The sequence below is a fragment of the Rutilus rutilus genome (genome assembly GCF_951802725.1).
Source record: "Rutilus rutilus genome assembly, chromosome: 20".
In the NCBI taxonomy this organism is placed as follows: domain Eukaryota; kingdom Metazoa; phylum Chordata; class Actinopteri; order Cypriniformes; family Leuciscidae; genus Rutilus; species Rutilus rutilus.
In genome coordinates, this window is record NC_140225.1 from 18,834,612 (window position 1) to 18,855,831 (window position 21,220).

Consider the following 21,220-nt stretch of genomic DNA (forward strand, 5'->3'; position numbering starts at 1 on the left):
TGTCTTTATATACCAATACATAATTAAAATGTAAGTACTCTGAAAAAGAGAGTATAAAAATCGAGTGTCTGTAGTCCTCTCAGGGCTGCAATAAACACAGCTACTTATTCCATTCACTCCCACCCCCTCCCTTCTGGGCTCCTTCCAAAGCCACGCCCCCAAAACACATCAACGCGCGATGCCGACCGCTCAGTTTGCCAGCGCCGAGCGGAGAGGAGCATGTAAATGGAAATGTATGTAGTGACATCATGTCAGAATCACATGTAATAAAATACCTAACTTTATCATTATGAATATAAACAACTAACATGGCTGTTAGTACTCACTATCAAGCTAGCATATCGATACTGGTAAAGTTTAAAATATATTGAGTTTGATTCGGTAACGAGCTAGTAACATAAGCCAAAGCTAAAAACAGGTTGCATTGATACACGGTTTCCCATTACCATCAGTTACACTGTGATGAAGGTGAATTTCGTGTAAGATTCATAACATATATGGTGTTTTGCATGTAAGAGCTTCCACGATGAAAGCACTGTTGGCCGATATTGACTCTCGTCTGACTTCTTGCTTTATCCAAAGACTTTTTTGTCATAGCCTTTTCGAATACTGTCTTCCTTTTTTTGCCTTGTTTGCCTTCGCTGACTGTATATGCAGGTACTGGGAATTTTGACTGCTCTTTCTCTGCCATTATTGTGATTCTTCCTAGCTTCCGTGCCTCTTCGCCTCCTCGAGTCAAACGGGTGCGCGCATGTGTGCAGCTCCTGTAGCGGCAGGGGTGGTAGCCATGGTAACGAGGGAGAGTGACAGTCGCCCAGCCAATCATTTCCATTCGGAACGAATGGAAATAAGTAGCTGTGTTTATTGCAGCCGTGAGAGGACTACAGACACTCGATTTTTATACTCTCCTTTTCAGAGTACTTACATTTTAATTATGTATTGGCATATAAAGATAGTTTAAACAAATTTGGGGGGAAAAAACCTACCTACCCGCCTTTAAGGTGACTCCGTGGAAAAATTGCCAGTAAAAAGGTATGATAACATATTTAGACACCTTTATATCACATGGTGAAGGGGTTTTGTTTGATGTTAAACTACTCTTCTGAAGGTTTCATGTTCCCCAACATCATTGTTCACTCAGAACTCACAAGGAGTCTTTTGTCTTCAATAAAAGCTGGTTTGGTGTGGTCTCTATAGCAAACCCATAAGAGACAGTAGAACACAGAACTCTGTTTTGTCACAGAGTAACAGGGTGGGGATGCAAAATTCAGTCCGACATGTACCGGAAGAACAAAATCTCAGAAGGGGAACTGTGTCGCTTACAAGAATCCCCACAATGCATCAGTCAACGGAGGCCGCCACACTCTGAAACGATCACCTGCTATCAAGATAAGAGTTTAATTTTACTAATATCATTGAAAACTTTATACATAGCCCTCAAAACCAAACTATGGTATGCTTTTGACACAGTTGCATGATTTATTAATGCCTTGCTGTGTTGAATCGCTATGTATGCATTCAACTGAAAAAAAAAAAAGAGCTTTAAAAGAATTTCAGATGGTAAATGAGATTATTATGCCATCACTGGAAAATTGACAGAACCGGAAAAAGAGGAAAGAGATGTGACAGAAACGTAGCCATAAAAAGCGTCAGGTTATTTTATGAAGATCTATGATACTCAGCACAGCACTCAGATCTCTGAAGCTGTACAGGATGCATGTAAAGATCCCCATGCTTTGCCCTCATCCTTTCTGTGTGTATATATGTGTGTTTATATCCTGGGGGCTTGTTACCACATCAAGGTTCAGGAACAATGGACCCAGAGCGGATATCCTCCATATGGACAGGTGTGGTGAGAAAAACCTCATACCCTCTTTTTCTCTCTTCCTCTTTCGGTCTTTCTATCCATCTTTCCCTTTTGTATCTCTTTATTTCTCAGTGCATCATATCTTGCCTAATAGTCCTTTATCACTCATGTCCGACCAACAGTTCTGTACTCCCTTTTGCTAAAGTGGCCTTATTAGGATCAGTGTGTTTTATTATTCTATTTGTTCAGTAATCTACTTGTGGAAGACTAAGGGAGGGGTAAGACAGAGCCGATGGACAGATGAGGTTTGATTTTGAAGTCAGACAGGTGGGATGTAAACTGATATTTTTGTGCCCTCAACTGCTCTCAACAGTTTCTTATCAGTTGCTGTTTTGTGGGGGAGAGGAGTGTGTGTGAGCACATTTGCATGAAATAAAGGAGAATGTGTTTGGCTTACTCAGAAGTCTGAGGGCAATTTTGTGAGTTAAATCTGATGCAACTGTCCTTTGGGAATTGAAATGGTTGATTTAGGTATATGATTAGGGTAAATTTTAATAGTTCCAGTCCTCCTCGAGTTAACATAATTAGACCAGTAGATGGCAACTAAATTATCTTCATAATTTCATTAATTTAACTGATTCTTTCAAAAACACTGACCCATTCTGGAACTAAACAAGACTGTACTCATGAGTAAATCATTGAATCAATCTCTCATCCGATTGGTACAACCAAATCCCATGAAAAACCCATGTGTTGCTTTAACCCACACTATTTTCCCAAACCAGGCTGTTCATCTCAAGACGACTTTTTGTACATTTTTATGTCACTCTGCATCAAAATGATTTGATTTAAAGCTTTGTGAACTGCTTTCACTGGCAACTAGGATGTTTTCACCTTGAAAAGAGCTGACTGGTGAACTCCAACATTATTACAGACCTTTATAACAACATTTAAAAGGACCACTGATTTTATACTCACAGAGTTTCTTTTCAAAAGCTTTATTTTTAGAGTTAGAAGTGAAAGAAGAAAAGAACAAGAGAGAGAGAGAGAGAGAGAGAGAGAGAGAGAGAGAGAGAGAGAGAGAGAGAGAGAATTACTTGGGGTTCATAGGTGGCACCAGCGTCCCTTCATTTTGTTTTCCATGACACTCTTTAATCACCTCTCTGTTCTCCTTTTATGAAGTCCTAAATCATTATCTGACTGCAGAGAAATAATTTCACCGCCTTTCTGCTTTGTAACCATAGCAGCTGGTCAATAAACTGCAACTTAAACACACTGTGTGTGTGTGTGTGTGTGTGTGTGTGTGTGTGTGTGTATTCATGGCAACTTGAGATTCACTCATTCACAGCTTTAAAAGTGAGGCTGTTTTTCCTTTTAACAACCTAAAATCAAATGCGAGCAGCATTAATAATATATGTTTGGATTTAGAGGTTGAAAGTTACTCATGCAGACTCATTCTGTGTAATCTTCATCTTCAAGACTGACATTGTTAAACAACACTGCCATTTCATTTAGGGATTTTCAGCCATATAACTGACTTCATATAACCACAACCACCAAAGAATGTGTAAGCACTGCCATTTTCAGAATAATACCATAACATAATACAGTTACAGTGTGTACACTGTAGGGGGGAGATATTTCCAAAGCCATCAGAAGCCAGAAATGTCCTCAAATGGGCCTGGATATTTGTCATCATCTTTAGTTGTTGCATGTGTTGGAAATGATTTGGGAGGGGCAAAAACAGTTGTGTTGAAATAACCTTTAACCTCTTCTCCCCTAGCTCAGGTTATGGGGTTCATAGAAGTAGATCTGTCCATAAACACACACACACACACACACACACACACACACACACACACACACACACACACACACACACACACACACATACACACACACACACACACACACACACACAGAGAGAGAGAGAGAGCGAGAGAAATGAATGCACAGAGCTGAGGTCGATTTTGCTGGCAGATTAACTCACACATGCACACACTACACATAGGAACTTTTGATTTGGAAAATGTGGTGGTCATGTCCAGTAGGACCCAGTGGACATCAAGCCTGTTGTGTAAGCTCACAAGAGACCCCTGAACTAACAGGGTTCAAAGAGAACATCTCTTTCTGCTCCAGATGAGTAACCGCCCCCTTCTCAGCAGCCAATCAGACATCGACTATCTCTTTTATACCAACGATCCAAACGCTTCTACACAGTCTTTTGAGCAATCGCCACGCTTGCTTCATCAGCACGCTGTGTGTAATTCTATTTTAACAGTCACTTCGGCACAGATCTACAGAGCAACGGTTCCGTAACATAAAGACATTTTAAATTAGCATTGCAAAACTGCATAACCACACACTTACATAAGTGCACAACTGGAGAACAATTACAGTGCTGAAACTTTGGCATGATGCACAGCAAAGAAGGATTGCTTGATAGTAAACTCAAAAACAGTTTACAATGGGTTTCTCTGAAATAAGTTTCTCTGTCCATGTTTACATGCATATAATTTTCTGATTAAGGTTCATATTCTGGTTAAACCTCTATCATGAAAAATACTTCATGCTCCACATGTGTACTTAGCATAATCCACAGAAACAGACTTGTCTTTTCTTGCTATCCTGTTTCAGAAGTGATTGCTTTTGCCATTTATTTATTCATTTTTAGTAATTTTGCACAGCAAATAATTTCTGACTCTGACAACAGCCCACAAAAACTAATTATTTGCAAAAGGACATGTGGTGCTTACGGTGATGGTGATTTCACCGAGTAGAACATTTTCCTGGATCAACATCCTTGTTCCAATCAACCAACCAGATCTGAGGGACAAGTTTACAGTTAATGTCAAGTTTAGCCTTTCAACAAGGGTTAGGTGCTTCTACATCATTATTCACCTATCATGTCCCTCTGATTTTAGCGATAAGTTATGGGTAGGGTTAGTTTAGGGGTAGGGATAGGGTTAGGGCTATGTTTTTGAACAGGAATGTCATTCCAGGATCAACAAAAGATGTTAATCCAGGAGCTAAATCATGGCGACTGGTGCTTACACCAATCTTATATTCACTTCTTCTAATGTTTGAAATGAGAAATGAGAAATGAGAAATGAGTTTCTTCAATAGCTTGAGTCTACACAACAGCCTGTATAACACATAATTGCTTGAAAATACAGAGATATAAATAAAAATTGTTACAGTGGATATTCCAAATATCAAAACATCTGATTAATACAGATATATCCCCAAGTCTAAATTTAAATCTACCCTGCTGAAAAATCCCACATTAGTCACCAGGTATGTTTTGCATGCACAATGTCCTCACAAAGATGGCAATATCCGAAATCCTTGCCCTTTTGGGGACATTTTTTGGTGATGGTATTTGAAAATATATAAATACACAAAGTTTTCTGTGATGGGTAGATTTAGGGTTAGGGGACAGAATATAGTTTGTACTGTTTACAAATCATAATGTCTATATGGAATGTCCCCATTAAACAAAAACCCATGTTTGTGTGTGTTCAGGTTGTCTGACCATATGTCCCTACAGGTATAAAACCTGCGATCACCATGAGGGAAATGGATTAATAAACATTTAATGATGGATTTTTGTTGAAAATGTAAAAATGCTGACATTTTTCTGTGATGGGTAGGTTTAGGGATAGGAGATAGAATATACAGTTTGTACAGTATAAAAATAATTACGCCTATAGAGAGTCCCCAAAGATAGCGAAACAGAGGATGAGTGTGTGTGTGTGTGTACATTGGAATCCCTCTGTACAACACTGATGTTATGGTTTCACACTTCTTGTCTCCTTTTTCTATCTCTCCCCCTTTTTTTATTTGCATTCATCTTTTCCTTCAGTGGCTGACCTTATACCATTTTATTGGTCTCTTGGGTAACCTCAAGAAAATCCCTGTCACGGTGGGTTGCAGGAAGGCAGACAAAGAAGATCATTTCCAATACAATGCTTTAATAATCCAGAAGACAGGTAAACAGGCTGAGCAACACAAACACTTACAAATAACGAAGATCGGACGAAGACAGAGTGAACAGGAGGAACTAAATAGCAAACACAGATGATGGTAATTAATAGGACACAGGTGATATAGATGAACTAATGATGGTAACCAGGGAGACAGACTAGTGGCGGGAAACTGAACAAAAGGAACATGTGACAAATGACAACTAACTGAAAAGTCCATGAACACAGTGGTGACAGAACACCCCCTCCCACAAGGCGCGGCCTCGCGCCGTAATAGAGACACATAATGGGAGGCCTGGGGGGGGGGTTCTGGAGGGAGACGAGGAGATGGCGGAATGATGCGGGGAGGCAGAAGAGGAGGGATGATGGCAGGATGAGGCGAAGGGATGGTGATGCCAGGACGACTGGATACTGGTTTGGTAAAGACCGGATGGTGAGACACAGGGATGGTGATGATGGGACGACAATCCCCTGGCGGTGGCGGTGCTTGGCCTATGACACAAACCCAGAGCTCCCCAGTGCAGACAGCCCACGGCAAAGACGAGAGAGGGAGGAGTCCAGGTGGTGACGAGGCTAGGGACAGCTGGGGAACGACCGACAGAGGCGTGGTAGATGGATCCGCAGGCACAGACGGAGAGCCGATGAACTCCAGCGGCATTGCTGGCTCTGGAGATCTCGGCGATGTCGTGGCAACGACCGTCAAAGGCCAGAGTACCTGAGGGCTGAGGTGGAGCCGGTGTGATGGAGGACAGGGGTGACGATGAGAGGAAGGAGGAACCCGCTGCAGTTGTAGGGGTGGGGGGACAGAGTGCAGCGGACAGACCGCAAGTCCGTGACGGAAGTGGTGTGACAACTGACCAAGGGGGGGCCGGCAGGACGAGGAAGCACGGTGGAACCGCAAGTCCGAGGGTCTCCGGTGGAGCTGAAGGTGGGAGGAGCCAAGATGGAGCCGACAGGCCGAGATGGAGCGAAGAGGTCGAAGGCGGGAGTCGGAGCCGTAGGATCCTCTCGCACTGATGCTGCTGGTGGTAACAGGACCTGCGGCTCAACGTCATAGCAGGGCTGGAAGCAGGGCTGGGCATAGATGCAGGGCTGTTGACATCCAGCAGCGGCTAGGCTGGAGGAGTGACTGAGTTCTGGGGTGATGGAGGTGGTAAGGATCTTGACGGAATGACGGTGAGTAATACACAGTCTGTAGAGTCATTATTACTGTTCAGGAACAGTGATGATGAAGATACCGGGTGGGATAGGGTGGGAGTTGTTAACTCCTCAATGAAGTTGATCAGCCAGTCCTCATTCGCCTTATTCATGACTCCCTCATCCGGTGTTGTCGTTGGCACCCCTGGTCCGACTTGCCATGAGGCTCCACTTCCGGGACGAGGGTCAGCTCTGTCCTCTTCTCCTCAGGCTCTGGCTGACGTGTCACGGCGGGTGGTAGCTCTCCGTCTGCAGGGGGCACACACGAGTACTCCGCGGTCGAGGGTGAAATTGGCTCTGGGTCTGGCTGTGTTCTGAATCGGGGCGCGACGCTCTCCAGGCACCTGATGACGGTCTCTTTCCAGTCCAATCCTGTGGTGTCTGGGAGGTCGATATGGTGGTGGAACGTTGCCCCGATCCAGAACAGGGTCCTTAGGCTCTCGCTGTCCGGGATGCTGGTGGCGGCAAGACACATAAAGTCCTAAACAAAAGAAAAAAGGTTAGGGCTCTCCTGAGCCAGGATGATCATTAGTGATGTGACGTTTGGCACCGAGGCTTCGAAGCTTGTATCAAAAAACAAAACATCACACATTGAAGCAGTGTATCAGAGCTTGATTCGTTTTGCCATGATCACGTGATCGGTGACGTCCGAAGCTTCGTTTCAACACACAGTCACGTGACTGCTTCGGATTCAGATTCAAAAATAGCGCGAACCCCTTGAGCAGGTTTCGAGTGTCATACCCTTCGGTAGTAGTAAAAAAAGAAAGAAATAGACTTAGCCCTCACACTGTTGAACAAGTCCTGTTCCTTAATAAAAAACATTAATTTATTAAATTACCCATAAAATAAAATGTCAGCTCTCCAGTTCACAAGCACTTTCACTACCCAGCTCACAAGCACTTCACCATTCCACAACGATTTTTATTTTATTTTGATAATATATGCCTACATGAGCCTTGCCTATGAACTCGTAGGATTAGGACTGAGGCTAAAGTTTATGTGAATAAGGCTGCATTTGTAGATCAAAGCAGATTTATAAGAATTGTTTCTGTACAAGTGAATTAGTCCCATTTATTATTATTTTTATTTTCATAAATTAATTCAGTTGTTTGTTCATACATTGTATAAGAACTACATCAACACTAACACTTGAATTATGAGGATTAATTGTATTGCTTTGTGGTTTACAGAGCAGAAATTTTATTTATTAAACTAAAAAAGAAAAAAAGAAAAAGGTCTTCTGGGACTTTTCCACCTTTTGACCACAAGATGTCGTTAGTGTGCAACGTGTTGAAAAGCTTCGAGTAATGAACCATTTTACAATACAGTCGAGGGGGAAAGCCCAGTGCTTCACAAAGCTTCATTTCACCATCACTAATAATCATTCTTGCCCTATTGTCCATATTGGGCATGTTCTGTCTCGGTGGGTTGCAGGAAGGCAGACAAAGAAGATAATTTCCAATATAATGTTTTAATAATGATCCAGAAGACAGGTAAACAGGCTGAGCAACACAATCTTTCAAATAACAGAGATCAGGCAAAAGACAGAATGAACAGGAGGAACTAAATAGCAACACAGATGATGGTAATTAATAGGACACAGGTGATACAGATGAACTAATGATGGTAACCAGGGAGACAGACTAGTGGCGGGAAACTGAACAAAGGAACATGTGACAAATGACAACTAACTGAAAAGTCCATGAACACAGTGGTGACAATCCCTTGGTACAATCTGGTATTATAGGTCAGTAATTCTGAATTAAATTCCCAGTGATGTGCCTTGAAAAGCACAGCGTTTCGTACAGGTCACAGCCAGGCAAAGCTGCATTTAACAGTTTGTGAAAGCCATAGTTGTATTAAACATACAGTCTAATAGATACCATTCAACTTTAGATTTAATATGAAACTGTTATATATAAAACAAGATTATTTTAGACCTAAATCTAAAAGATTAATGATCTGGTGTCGACTAATGAAAATAGCCCAGCTCGAGGGCGGCACCAAGCATGCATTTGAAAATCTCACTGCACGCAATTGGATAACACTACGACCAATCACAACAATAAACCCCATACGCTAGCTACCAGCGCAGCTAACTGGTAGATTATACTCTTACCGTATCCGGTCGGCAAAACAGCAAAAACGTCCTTCTTGCAAAGGAACGATTCGAGTGGCGTCTTCTGTTCCTGTTTTAGATAAAAAGCCAAGTCTAACTTGTTCATTGAAGCGGCCAAATAAGCCGTTTCAGACAACTGGTATTCATCCATAGCCATCTTGCAATGTTTACTAATGACTTCGACTTCACAGCGCTGTCGTCATCTGTTTAGCTCGCCTCTGGCCCGCCTATATCAGATAACCCGATGTGATTGGTGCAGCTCAGATCGAGGGGCATATTAAATGAGCATCATTACTCGACACCAGAGTAACTCGATGAGCAAATTCAACTTGTGCTCTCACGAGAACTCTGGATTACCAGGGTAGCAAAACCTGGTTTTGTTCACCCAAACTGAAAGCATATTTACACTGCTTCAGTCATTCACTGTTGCCTATATAGTGCACTGCCATTCACAAAATAGAAAACAGTAAAAAATGTAGGGGGTTGGATGCTTTAGATTCAATAGAGTATTTGATTGGACAGAAAATCTGATGAGAAGCTGAGGTGTGGAAGTGGAATGATGTAATCAAAATCGTTTGTCTGTATTGGTGGCAAAGAGAAACTGTTCATTTTAAATGCGTATATCTTTCAAATGCGAATTTTGTCATTGTTTTGGAGCACACTATTATACACTAGATAACATTAAGGCTAACATAATCAAACTAACAGCCAAATACTTCCATTTTTATTTCATGGGGACTTTAATGCACTGCAATTAAAGGCTTATTGGGTAGGCTACACTGTTCTATTCTAACTATGTGTCATAATTTTCCTTCAATTTCCCCCCATATTCAAAAGACATGCAGCATAGGTGACTTGGACACAGTAGATTGTCTGTGTGATAGATAGGTAATTGAAGAGAAACCAGTTCAATGCTGTTTTTATTGCGGTGTAATAGCGCCATCTAGTGAATAAAACGTTACTATTGATTTTTATTATTAATTTGAGTGACTTTCCATGTAGGCTACCTATTGCCAAATATGGTTAACGTCATCACTGTCTGTATCCCCTGAAAAGTTTCCCAAAGAAAATGTTGATATCAAATCTCAGTAGTAACATGTATTAACAATATCAGAAAAAGCTATTGTCACATAGATATTTTCAACCAGCTACTGACATCCGCATTTCCATACAGCATTAAGTATCACACCTTACTGAGTGTATTTAATCAGACTACATCTCAAGAGCAAGAGTGCTGTATAGGCCTAATAAAAAGCAGCATGGATGTGAATCACCAGTAAACAAGAGGCTGCAGAGAGGAGCGATACAAGAAGTCTCAGTGCAGTAATTCTATATCAGCCATGCTGTTTCTCCAATCAAATTAGATAAATAGAGCTAACATGTTATAATAAATGTAATATTAGTTAATGTGCACCTTTACAGCAAGAGTGTAGAGGATATGTCTTTATCAGGACTGCACATGCATACACATTCCTCCATGAGCAGAGAACCTGTCCCATCATGCTCAGCTGGACCAACGGAGCTTCCGACTTTAAAACAATAATAGGTGTGCCGTAAGTTACTCCAAACTTACAGAGCAAAAGTGTCTACTAATGAAATACAGGTGGAGAGATGGGATGGGGGGGGGGTCTCTCCACAATAAACACCCTGCAGAGATGGCCAGTTCATTGCAGGGCTCGTACAAAGACGCACACATTCACAACAACATGCAGTTTAGTGTTCAGTGTCTCCAATTCACCATCTTGCATGTCTTTTGGATTGTGGGGAAAACAGATAAGGAAACCCAGAACAACACAGAGAGAACATTCAAACTCATCAAACCAAGGACCTTCTTGCGGTCAGGCAACTGTGCCACCCTTTTAGATAGATAGATAGATAGATAGATAGATAGATAGATAGATAGATAGATAGATAGATAGATAGATAGATAGATAGATAGATATGCAATAATTGGATCAAAAAAAATTGTCCTGAGACTTTCACAGATGATATATGTTTTTTTATGATATATATATTTTATACAATACATACATATATATATATATATATATATATATATATATATATATATATATATATATATATATATATATATATAGACCACTTCTGTGAATGATTGCTATCAGGATATTTCAACAAGAATAACAAAAAGGCTTTGTGAAAAATATATATATATTTTTTTTTATTGTTTAAGAAAATGAGGTCAGGGCGAAGAAAAATAAAATGAGGACTCTCATGAAATATTTTGCTGAAAAAGGAAAAACTAACCAATTTTATACATTCAAAAATGGTTTCAAAACTTTCAGTGTCAGGCAGAAAATTTTGTTTTTGGTCTTTTGACTATGGGTGTTACACTGTTATTCATAACTCAATGTCAACTCTTGTGTCATAGTTGTGTCATAGACATAGTTGTGTCATTACTAACATTCTTACTACATGACATTTCAAAGCATTTCATTTATTTTTAAAGCTATATACAGAGGAAATTACATTTGTTGACTATAAATTTGACCTAATTTGTCTATAACAAAGTTGACTTTTTTCCCAGAAATCTTTTATATCTTACAGGTTAAGATCAGCAAATATTGTAAATGTAAAGTGTTCTATGAGTTTTGATGTATAAATAGTTGAATAAAAACTTGGCAATTCTGGAATGGGCCATATATGGTTAAAAAAACATCACTGCCCCTGAGGAATCACGCCATCAGTAACTAAGCAGAAATAAACTTAATCATTAACATGAAACATTAAAAACAATTAGCTGGTCTATAATAATCATCGTGATTATCCTACGTCAAGTGTGCATTTTTACACCTGGATCCTCCCATCAATGCAAATGTAATATTTGTGCCCCTCTCGCCAAATAAGGGGTTTTGTCAGGCTTTCTGTCAAGATTCTGTCTTCCTTATAAGGGCGTTTTGTTCAGTCTCCACCTTCAAACTGCTCTCTGACTCACCTGAAATCTTTCATGTCATAAACATATCACTTTTATCTGACTTTCTTATCACAACTACAACATAAAAATAACAGGACTACAACAGGATATCAACACAACACAATCATTTTGTAATTAAAGGTGTTTGCAGTTGCGGACAACAGGTGGAAAGACAGTCATTCAGGACTGATCTGTTGCTGCTCTGAAGAGGGCGTGTTCATATCCGAGTCGCTTCCTTGATGTTTAGGCAACTACGCACTTCTCTCTACCGTCTCAGAACAAGCGGCAGGAATGGTAAGTCTTCACACCGGGACAGTTTTCTTTCAGTATGCGTTTTGCATGCCGTTAAACCATTTAGTAAAAACTGTCTCTCGTTAATGCAATGCAGTTATTTGAATGGCAACTGTTCAAAACCGTAGGCTACATGTGCTACAGTGTGATAGCCTGCTAAACTCAATTTGAAACTGCATTCTGATTCCTGCTTGTGATTTTCATGGTCTCTCATTGATTAACGAACTACATCGAATATGTATTTGTTTACTGAAAAACCTAATCTGAATGAACTAGTGAATGAAAAGTGATGGTGTATAAATTTATTTTTTAGTTAATAACAATAATAACTTATTGGCATGTTGGTGAAACTGGGTGGAAAAGTCATTTCTATAGGCTGATTTTCTTATATTTATTTGTTGATTGTAATGATTCTATAGAGAATTATTTGGAGAGGACAGAAATTATTGGGCCACACCTAACATCAAGGTGTCCATGTCATAAGGTCTGAGTAATGCTTATGAATTACTTGTAAGACCTAACGTTACTTAATGTGTTGTTATTTTGTGATTGAGAAGATTAGAATTACATATTATTGCTATTACTAGTGTTTTCAACAAGGGGTGTGTGGTCCCTTGGGTGTCCACCAAGTTACTCCACTGGGCCTGTGGAGAATATATAGCATACAGAGATTAAGATTTCATGACATTTAGAACTATATCCTGACTTTCTAACTAATAATCATTTTAACCATTATATAATGTCGTAATGGTAGTTAAAGAAAGTTGATTATTTTTATACTAGTGGTTCCTAGGTGACCTCAAAGTCCGACTGGGTCTAGCAAGGTGGAAAACTTGTACTATTGTTGTATATAAAATTATAGACATGGACACTGTAATGGAAAGTGTTACCAAAATATTATTCAGATACATTCCTGAGTTTACTTAACCCACAGCGTCTTGAGGTGTAACTCGGCTTCTTGTTTCAACTTGTTTGTAAAGGAATGGAATGTGAAGGCCGCAAACTGGTTCAGATCTCATACCTTAAACTAAAGCATATATAAATATGGGTAGCTAATGCCTAAGGAATGAAGATTAAAAAGAATAAAAATTGTTTAGTTGTAGTCCTGTGTCTGCCTAATCTAATACAGATAATTTTATGAGGAACATACAATGATCTGCTATGTGTTTCAATTGTGTCTTCCTCAAAGTCATCTGGAAGGAAATGCCATCTTACTTAATAGTTCAGTTGTATAGTTATCATTTCTACATGTTTTATCATTATTCTTTCCCTTATTTCACCCAGGCCTCAGGTGTAGCCATCAGTGATGAGGTGGTAACCCACTATGAAGCAATCAAGGTGCGCTTCCAAGGTGCCAACGAGAAAGAAAGGTTTAAATTAGTAATCATGCGTTTGAGTGAAGACCAAAAGAGCATCATAGTGGACCACGAAAACTGCCTGAGAGTCAAAGATGTGGAGAACACAGGGGACGTCTTTAAGACAGTCATCAGTAAGCTTCCTTCCAAAGAATGCCGCTACGCCCTGTACGACTGCACCTATATGAACAAGGAGAGTGTGAAGGAGGACCTGGTCTTCATCTTTTCGTAAGAGGCACTTGTAACTCTGATTAATCTACTTTTGCAGGCTTGTGTTCTGTGTGGCTGTTTGCTTGCGATATTAATATTAGTGATATTAGTAAGAATAGTGAATCATGCCAATTCGATAAGCTACTCTTACAATAAGTGCACATATTTTGGCTGTAACTGTGTCAGTCGTCAAGAATGTCTCTTACATTTGAAAGTTGAGTTTTGGTGGGAACTTGAGCACCCAGCAGAAAAACACAGAAATATAACATCAGCTTATAGGGGCCTTTTACACAGAATGGCAGAATGTGTTTTTTGCTTTTAAAAAGATTAGCCCCTGCTCATTTGTATGAAACTGCTAATTATATGAAAATAAGGCTGAGTTTTTAAATATATTTAAATATATCAAATGTAGGGCTGGTGCGGGACATGGTGCAGCTGTCAAAGACGTCCATTTAGCACACGTTTTTATATAAAAACAATAAAAAAGCAACACAGTGGAACACCATGCATTTGGTGTGAAGCACATTTTCCTAACTTTTTACAAATTTTCACCATCTTGCTTTTGTGTCTCTTTATTGTACAGTGCCCCTGAGGACGCCCCCATGAGGAATAAAATGGTCTATGCAAGTTCAAAGTCTGCTGTCAAGGCCAAAATGCCAGGTTGGTTATTGTCCTTTTAATGTTATAATGAATATTTCAATTTATTTTTTAAAGCGTTTCTTACCGTACACATGGTTCCAAAGCAGTTTTACAGAAAAAGGAAAACTAAAAAGTTTAAAATAACATATGGTGCTTTTTTTTTTTTTTTTTTCACAGGTTTGAAATTTGAGTGGCAAATTAATGACCACGCAGACAAAGAAGCATCAAGTCTTGTGGAGAAACTTGGTGGGAAGGATGTAGTAAAGTCTTTGGAGGGGAAAAGTGTGTAAAATTACACCAATGAGACCACTGACCCAACACCCCACTAACAGCCTTTTGGTCAACATGAAAGATTTTTACGAAAGAAATGTGTTTTTGGGTTATAATTAATAATAAACTGTGTATTTCATTGGAACCAGTATTTGTATGTCATTTGATCAAGTGAGAAAAACCCATATTTATCCATTTACATTTATGATCATTATTAAAAAAATAACACTGTTTACAATAACAAACCATCAAATATAGTATAGTGACATCCAAAATCCCATGCCGGAAATTACAATAGGACTGTTAACTAAAGCAGCAATCTGTACTTGAAAAATAAAATCAAGTGATTTTCAAAAACTTTGAATGTGTCTCAACTCAATGTTTTACAAAAGATACCAAAAACTTTAACACAGTTTGTGTCATGTTGGGCATTATAAAATGTTTATCCAAAGTATTTTCTGAATTCTAAATCCAGATGCATCTTTGCAGAAATGAACAGCCTTTTTGAAACATTGAAAGCCATATTGCAGTTTATTTATTAATTATCAAACTTATACAGTGGTGTTGAAGCCAGTTACAGAGAGGGCATTCCAAATGCTGTTCCCATGTACCATACAATTATGCATACTCATTCACTTACAAGTAATTAATTGCACTAGTTGATGTACATATAACGTACATACAGTTTCCCCTCTAACGCTGACATCAGGAGGAGATGCGAGAACATTAAAAATATATCAGGCAGTTGATGAATCATTTCTGACATAGTCAGAAGGTTTAAGCTGGAATGTAAAGTGAAAATAGTTCCAGCACACCTCCTAAATAAAAGTTTTTGCCCTAGTTAGATTTCTCGAAAGTCTTCATACAATTTCTACCAAGGCAAAAAAACAAATTCAGGAATGCTTCATTTTGGTCATCTTAAGGCAATTTTTGGCAAAACGTTTTGTTTTCCATCTCAAACAGAAGTGCCTTGCTTCATCTCTCCATCACCCTCCTGGAAATCGAAGCATATAAACAACATTAACATAGACATGCAGCTATTCATGCTACTGTATAAACTTTTTATGTATAATGCTTTTACCTTGTCTTGCAATTTATCCTGCAGGGTTCTGACTTTCTCTTTATCTTTGGCAAGTTGGTCCTGACTGTTTCTCAGCAGCTGCTGGAGTTTGGTGGCTGCCTGGCCCAAATCTTTGGTCATCTTTCGCTCCTTCTCTAGACACTCCTAAAACACAAAGTCACAAGCATTATTGTCATGTCAGCATTAAAGGTTATATTCAAAATTAAATCGTTCCATCCTTTGAGAGTGATTTCACATGCAACATCAAATTCTAGAACTTGTGAACATAAAAAAGGCACAAAAACTGATCATACTGTTTATCATCTAGTCAAAATGTACCTTCAGCTGAACAACATCACCCATGAAGTGTCTTCAGCTGCCTTCATCTGATAGCCTCCTGAGCCTAAAAAGGATGGAATTAATAGAGTTGAATAAATAATGGGCTTTTTAAAATGATTTCTGATGAATGGCTGATGAAAATTCAGCTTTGCATCACAGAAATAAATAATATTTTAAAGTATATTAAATAGAAAAACATTATTTTAAATTGTAATAATATTTCACAATATTACTGTTTCCATGTATTTTTGATCAAATAAACTGATACTCCTCTGCTTCAGGCTGCCCATTCTCCGCCACTCCCTGAGCTCACTTTGTCACGTCACTCAGTTGCTGCCTGACCTGGAAAAGGAAGCTGTCACTCAACAAAACCAACAACTTTTATCTTTGGCAAAGCCTCATGTCTGGCACAGGATTGTGAGTAAACAAAGTAAAACCCCTTCCTGTTCGCAGGAGTGATGAGATACTTAGTAGACTGTGCTCACTCAATGGCTGGCTGTCTAAATGGTGTCTGCAAAATAATATAGAATTCATAGTCAATTGAAAAAGTTTTTGGGGCAGACCAGACCTGTTGGTCTGACCTCCCAGGATGGTGCTGCTCTTCCCTTTAGTAATATGGCTCATAGTCTTAGAGCTCAAACATGAACTGGGGCTCAGGTCAGGAAGCAGACAGACTGGCTAAACCGACCATCTGCTAGCTGTCTCACATCACTGAGGTCAGATAAATCTCATCACATAAAGACTCTTTCTCCTAGATGTCATCATATAGAGACTGTGTCTGTTCGCCGAATTAGGACATACAAAAAACTCCTAAACCCATTTAAGGGTAAACATTTAATTGATTTTCAACAAATAAAAAGCAGATATAATATGGATAAACAATTTCACATTTCATGGAAAGAGAGCACGATTGTGTACAGAGGCCTTAAAAGCTGCTAGATCTGTTTATTTTTCAACCCTATTAGAAGAAAATGAACAAAACCCTAGGTTTTGATTTGAAACCGTGGCTAAATTAACAAAAAATAAAACTTCAACCCCAGACGTTTCCAAGCAGCACAGCAGTAATGACTTTATGAACTTCTTTACTTACAAGATTGATAATATCAGGGAGAAAATTGTAACTATGAAACCGTCTACTACAGTATCGCATCAGGCAGTGAATTGTAGTCTCCCTGAGGAAAAAATTTATTCATTCATTGCTATAGAAGAGGAAGAATTTTCTAATTTTCTAAAATTTTCTAAACTTCTAAATCATCTAAATCAACAACATGTATGTTAGACCCTATACCGACTAAGCTATAGAAAGAGATGCTTCCAGAGGTCATAGATCCTCTTCTTAATATCATTAATTCATCTTTGCCATTAGGATCCGTACCAAAAACTTTTAAGCTGGCTATGCTATGATTAAACAGCTTGTTAAAAAAACACAACTTGATCCTGCAGAATTAGTCAATTACAGGCAGATCTCGAATCTACCTTTTCTGTCAAAGATACTAGAAAAGGCAGTATCCTCACAACTATGTTCCTTTTTAGAATTACATTTAGGTATCTGCAAGGATTTTCAGTCAGGATTTAGACCGTACCATAGTACTGAGACAGCTCTCATTAGAGTCACAAATGACTTGCTCTTATCATCCGATTGTGGTTGTATCTCTCTATTAGTGTTACTTGATCTTAGTGCTGCATTTGATACCATTAACCAGAACATTCTTTTAAATAGACTCTAAAATGATGTTGGCATTAGTGGAATTGCATTAGCATGGTTTAAATCATACTTATCTGACCATTATCAGTTTGTAGCAGTAAATGAAGAGATTTCTTATCAAAAGTTCAGTATGGCGTACCACAAGGCTCAGTACTAGGACCGTTGCTGTTCACTCTGTACATGCTATCTTTAGGAGATATCATTAGGAAGTATGGCATTAGTTTTCAATGATGCTGATGATACTCAGCTCTATATTTCTTCACGCCCTGACGAAACTTACCAATTCACAAAATGAACGGAATGCATAGCTGATATGAAAAACTGGATGACTAGTAATTTCCTACTATTTAATTCTGAAAAAACAGAGATTCTAATTATTGGACAAAAAACGTCCTCACGTACTAACCTAGAATACTGTCTAACAATTGATGGCTGCTCTGTCAAGTCTTCGTCATCGTTTAGGAACCTGGGTGTGCTCTTTGATACCAATCTTTCATTTGAAAGTCACGTGTCTAGTATCTGTAAAACCGCATTTTTCCATCTTAAAAATATATCTAAATGACATCATATGAATGACAAATGCGGAACAGTTAGTTCATGTGTTCATGACATCAAGGCTAGATTATTGTAATGCTATTATGGGTAGTTGCCCTGTACGCTTAATAAACAAACTACAGCTGGTCCAAAACGCAGAATCTAGAGTTCTTACCAGAACCAGGAAGTATGACCATATTAGTCTGGTTCTGTCAACACTGCATTGGCTCCCTATTAAACATCGTATAAATTTTAAAATATTGCTGATTACGTACAAAGCACTAAATGGTTTAGCTCCCCAGTACTTGAGCAAGTTCTTAACACATTATAGTCCGTCACGTCTATTGCGATCTCAAAATTCTGGCCAGTTGATAATGCCTAGAATATCAAAATCGACTGCTGGCGGTAGATCCTTTTCCTATTTAGCACCAAAACTTTGGAACAGTCTTCCTTACATTGTCCAGGAAGCAGACACACTCTGTCAGTTCAAATCTAAACTAAAAACATATCTCTTTGACCTAGCATACACATAACACATTATAGACTTCTATAATTCAAAGTTAGGCTGCATAGATTAGCTCAGCCGGAACCGGGAACACTTCCCATAAATCCTGATGTACTTGTTACATCATAAGAAGGATGGCGTCTACGCTAATATTAGTCTCTCTGTTTATCCCGAGGTTTACCGCAGTCCGTCAGATCCAGGCCGTATCCGATCTGATGAAGGACCTGCGCCTGGACACGACGACAATGCAGTCCTGAAGTGTCAACTAGTCTCTCCCTTTACCTCTGTACAGATAAAAGGTTTGTCGGAATATTTCCGGTTCACGTGGCTAAGCGGAAGTGATAAAAAAATTCTGTATTATACATTTTTCAAGACTTGTACCTTGGATCCTATTTCATGATTTGCGTTCTCGAGCCATCAGGCACTGTTTTGTGCAAATGAGTGTCCGGATCGCATTAAGGGTTTTCTGTTAGAACGGTGTCGTGTTAGCGGCCCCAAAGTTAATAACTAATGATCGTTGCGATGGAAGTGAATCAATCAAAACTACCTTAAGATGGACAATAACTTTATTCTATTGCTGCTATAAAGCCAAAACAATCTCTGTTACTTTAATTTCCTACTATCACTGTAAAGCTGCTTTGAAACAATCTATATTGTTAAAAGTGCTATAAATGATGGTGACTTGACTTGACAAAGGATAATGGGTGTAAACCCTTAGCAAATTTTTGGATTTCAAAGGAAACCAACCTGTGAAAGTTCCTCCCTCTGTTTCTGTGCCTCCATCATGGCCACACTCAGCTGTCTTTCAGATTCTGCTAAAACCTGCTTCAACTGAAAACAAACAAACCAACTGTTAAATGGCAGAGCAGAACGAGCCACAAGTAAGTCATGTGTTACGTATCAGAAGCTCAAGACCTATTCACAACGTCAGATGAAATTAAACTGCATGTATATCAACCCATCAAACTCTTATTTATAAGACATTTAATAATGGATTGAATGACTAAGATGACTTTGTTTTGCTTTTGTATCTCATATTGTGTTTTAGTGAATAGGCCTTTAGGCAGGAGTGTGCGCTCACGTGCATCATCTCTTCAGATTGGCTCCTCCAGCTGCACTCAGGGAAAAAACATGGAAAGATAAGGGAACAGATTCACTGAGAAATATTGAGAGCAGTCATAAATGTAATTCTTTATTTACACTTAGTTCAAAGTAGCATAAAACAAAACATTAGCTTGTTTTGTGTATAAATGCAGGTTATCTGCAGTGTTTTTCAAATCAAATTTACCAGCACAAATAAAATAATACCGTATGTCCATCCAGAACAAACCGATACATTTCAAAATAAATCATATATAAATCATAATCATATATATATATATATATATATATATATATAAATATATAAATCATATATATCCCAACACAACCATTTTGTAATTAAATGTGTACATTAAATGCATATGTATACTTTTTGTTGCTCAAAATAAACTTCAATCAATCAATCAATCAATATCCGTGTGCTCCTGAGTCACTTCCTTTTAAGGGCAACTAAACGCTTCTCTCTTCCCCCTCAGAACAAGCGGCAGGAATGGTAAGTCTTCACACCAGGACAGTTTTCTTCAGTGTGTGTTTTGCATGCTGTTAAACCATTTGCTAAAAACTGGCTCTCGTTAATGCAATGCAATTATTTGAATTACAACTGTTCAAAACCATAGGCTACCTGTGCTACAGTGTGATAGCCTGCTAAACTCAATCTATAACTATTTGAAACTGCATTCTGCTAATTCCTGCTTGTGATTTTCATGGTCTCTCATTGATTAACGAACTACATGGAATATTTATTTATTTACTGAAAAACCTAATCTGAATGAACTGGTGTATACATTTATTTTTTATAGTTAATAACAATAATAACTTATTGGCATGTTGGTGAAACTGGGTGGAAAAGTCATTTCTATAGGCTGATTTTCCTATATTTATTTATTGATTGTAATGATTTAGAGAATTATTTGGAGAGGACAGAAATTATTGGGCAACACCTTACATCAAAGTTTTGAAGGTCTGAGTAATGCTTATGAACTACTTGTAAGACCTACTCAGTGTGTTATTATTTTGTATCAGATACATTCCTGAGTTTACTTAACCCACAGCGTCTTGAGTTAACAAGAACTCGGAACTTGTTTGTAAAGGAATGGACTGTGAAGGCCGCAAACTGGTTCAGATGTCCATCTCATACCTCAAACTGAAGCATATATAAATATGGGT

At 38.7% G+C, this 21,220-nt stretch overlaps 1 protein-coding gene and 1 long non-coding RNA gene across 2 annotated transcripts; one reads left to right on the plus strand and one right to left on the minus strand.

Moving 5' to 3' along the window:
* Positions 1–11,977: 11,977 nt before the first annotated feature.
* On the plus strand, positions 11,978–15,166 carry cfl1l (cofilin 1 (non-muscle), like). Its single transcript, XM_084391148.1, has 4 exons — positions 11,978–12,338; positions 13,620–13,918; positions 14,484–14,560; positions 14,717–15,166. The coding sequence occupies exons 1-4, from the start codon at positions 12,336–12,338 to the stop codon at positions 14,827–14,829; spliced, it is 492 nt and encodes a 163-aa protein (XP_084247274.1). The 5' UTR covers positions 11,978–12,335; the 3' UTR covers positions 14,830–15,166.
* A 150-nt stretch (positions 15,167–15,316) lies between these two features.
* On the minus strand, positions 15,317–16,272 carry LOC311279559. Its single transcript, XR_014625568.1, has 3 exons — positions 16,209–16,272; positions 15,891–16,034; positions 15,317–15,803 (listed from the first exon to the last, which is right to left on the minus strand). It is a non-coding gene; the product is annotated as an uncharacterized lncRNA (long non-coding RNA).
* Positions 16,273–21,220: the final 4,948 nt, after the last annotated feature.

Excerpts from the sequence above, each read along its gene's own strand:
- cfl1l (XM_084391148.1), top strand. Across the intron at positions 13,919-14,483 it reads GACCTGGTCTTCATCTTTTC|TGCCCCTGAGGACGCCCCCA; the intron begins GTAAGAGGCACT and ends TTTATTGTACAG. Across the intron at positions 14,561-14,716 it reads TGTCAAGGCCAAAATGCCAG|GTTTGAAATTTGAGTGGCAA; the intron begins GTTGGTTATTGT and ends TTTTTTTCACAG.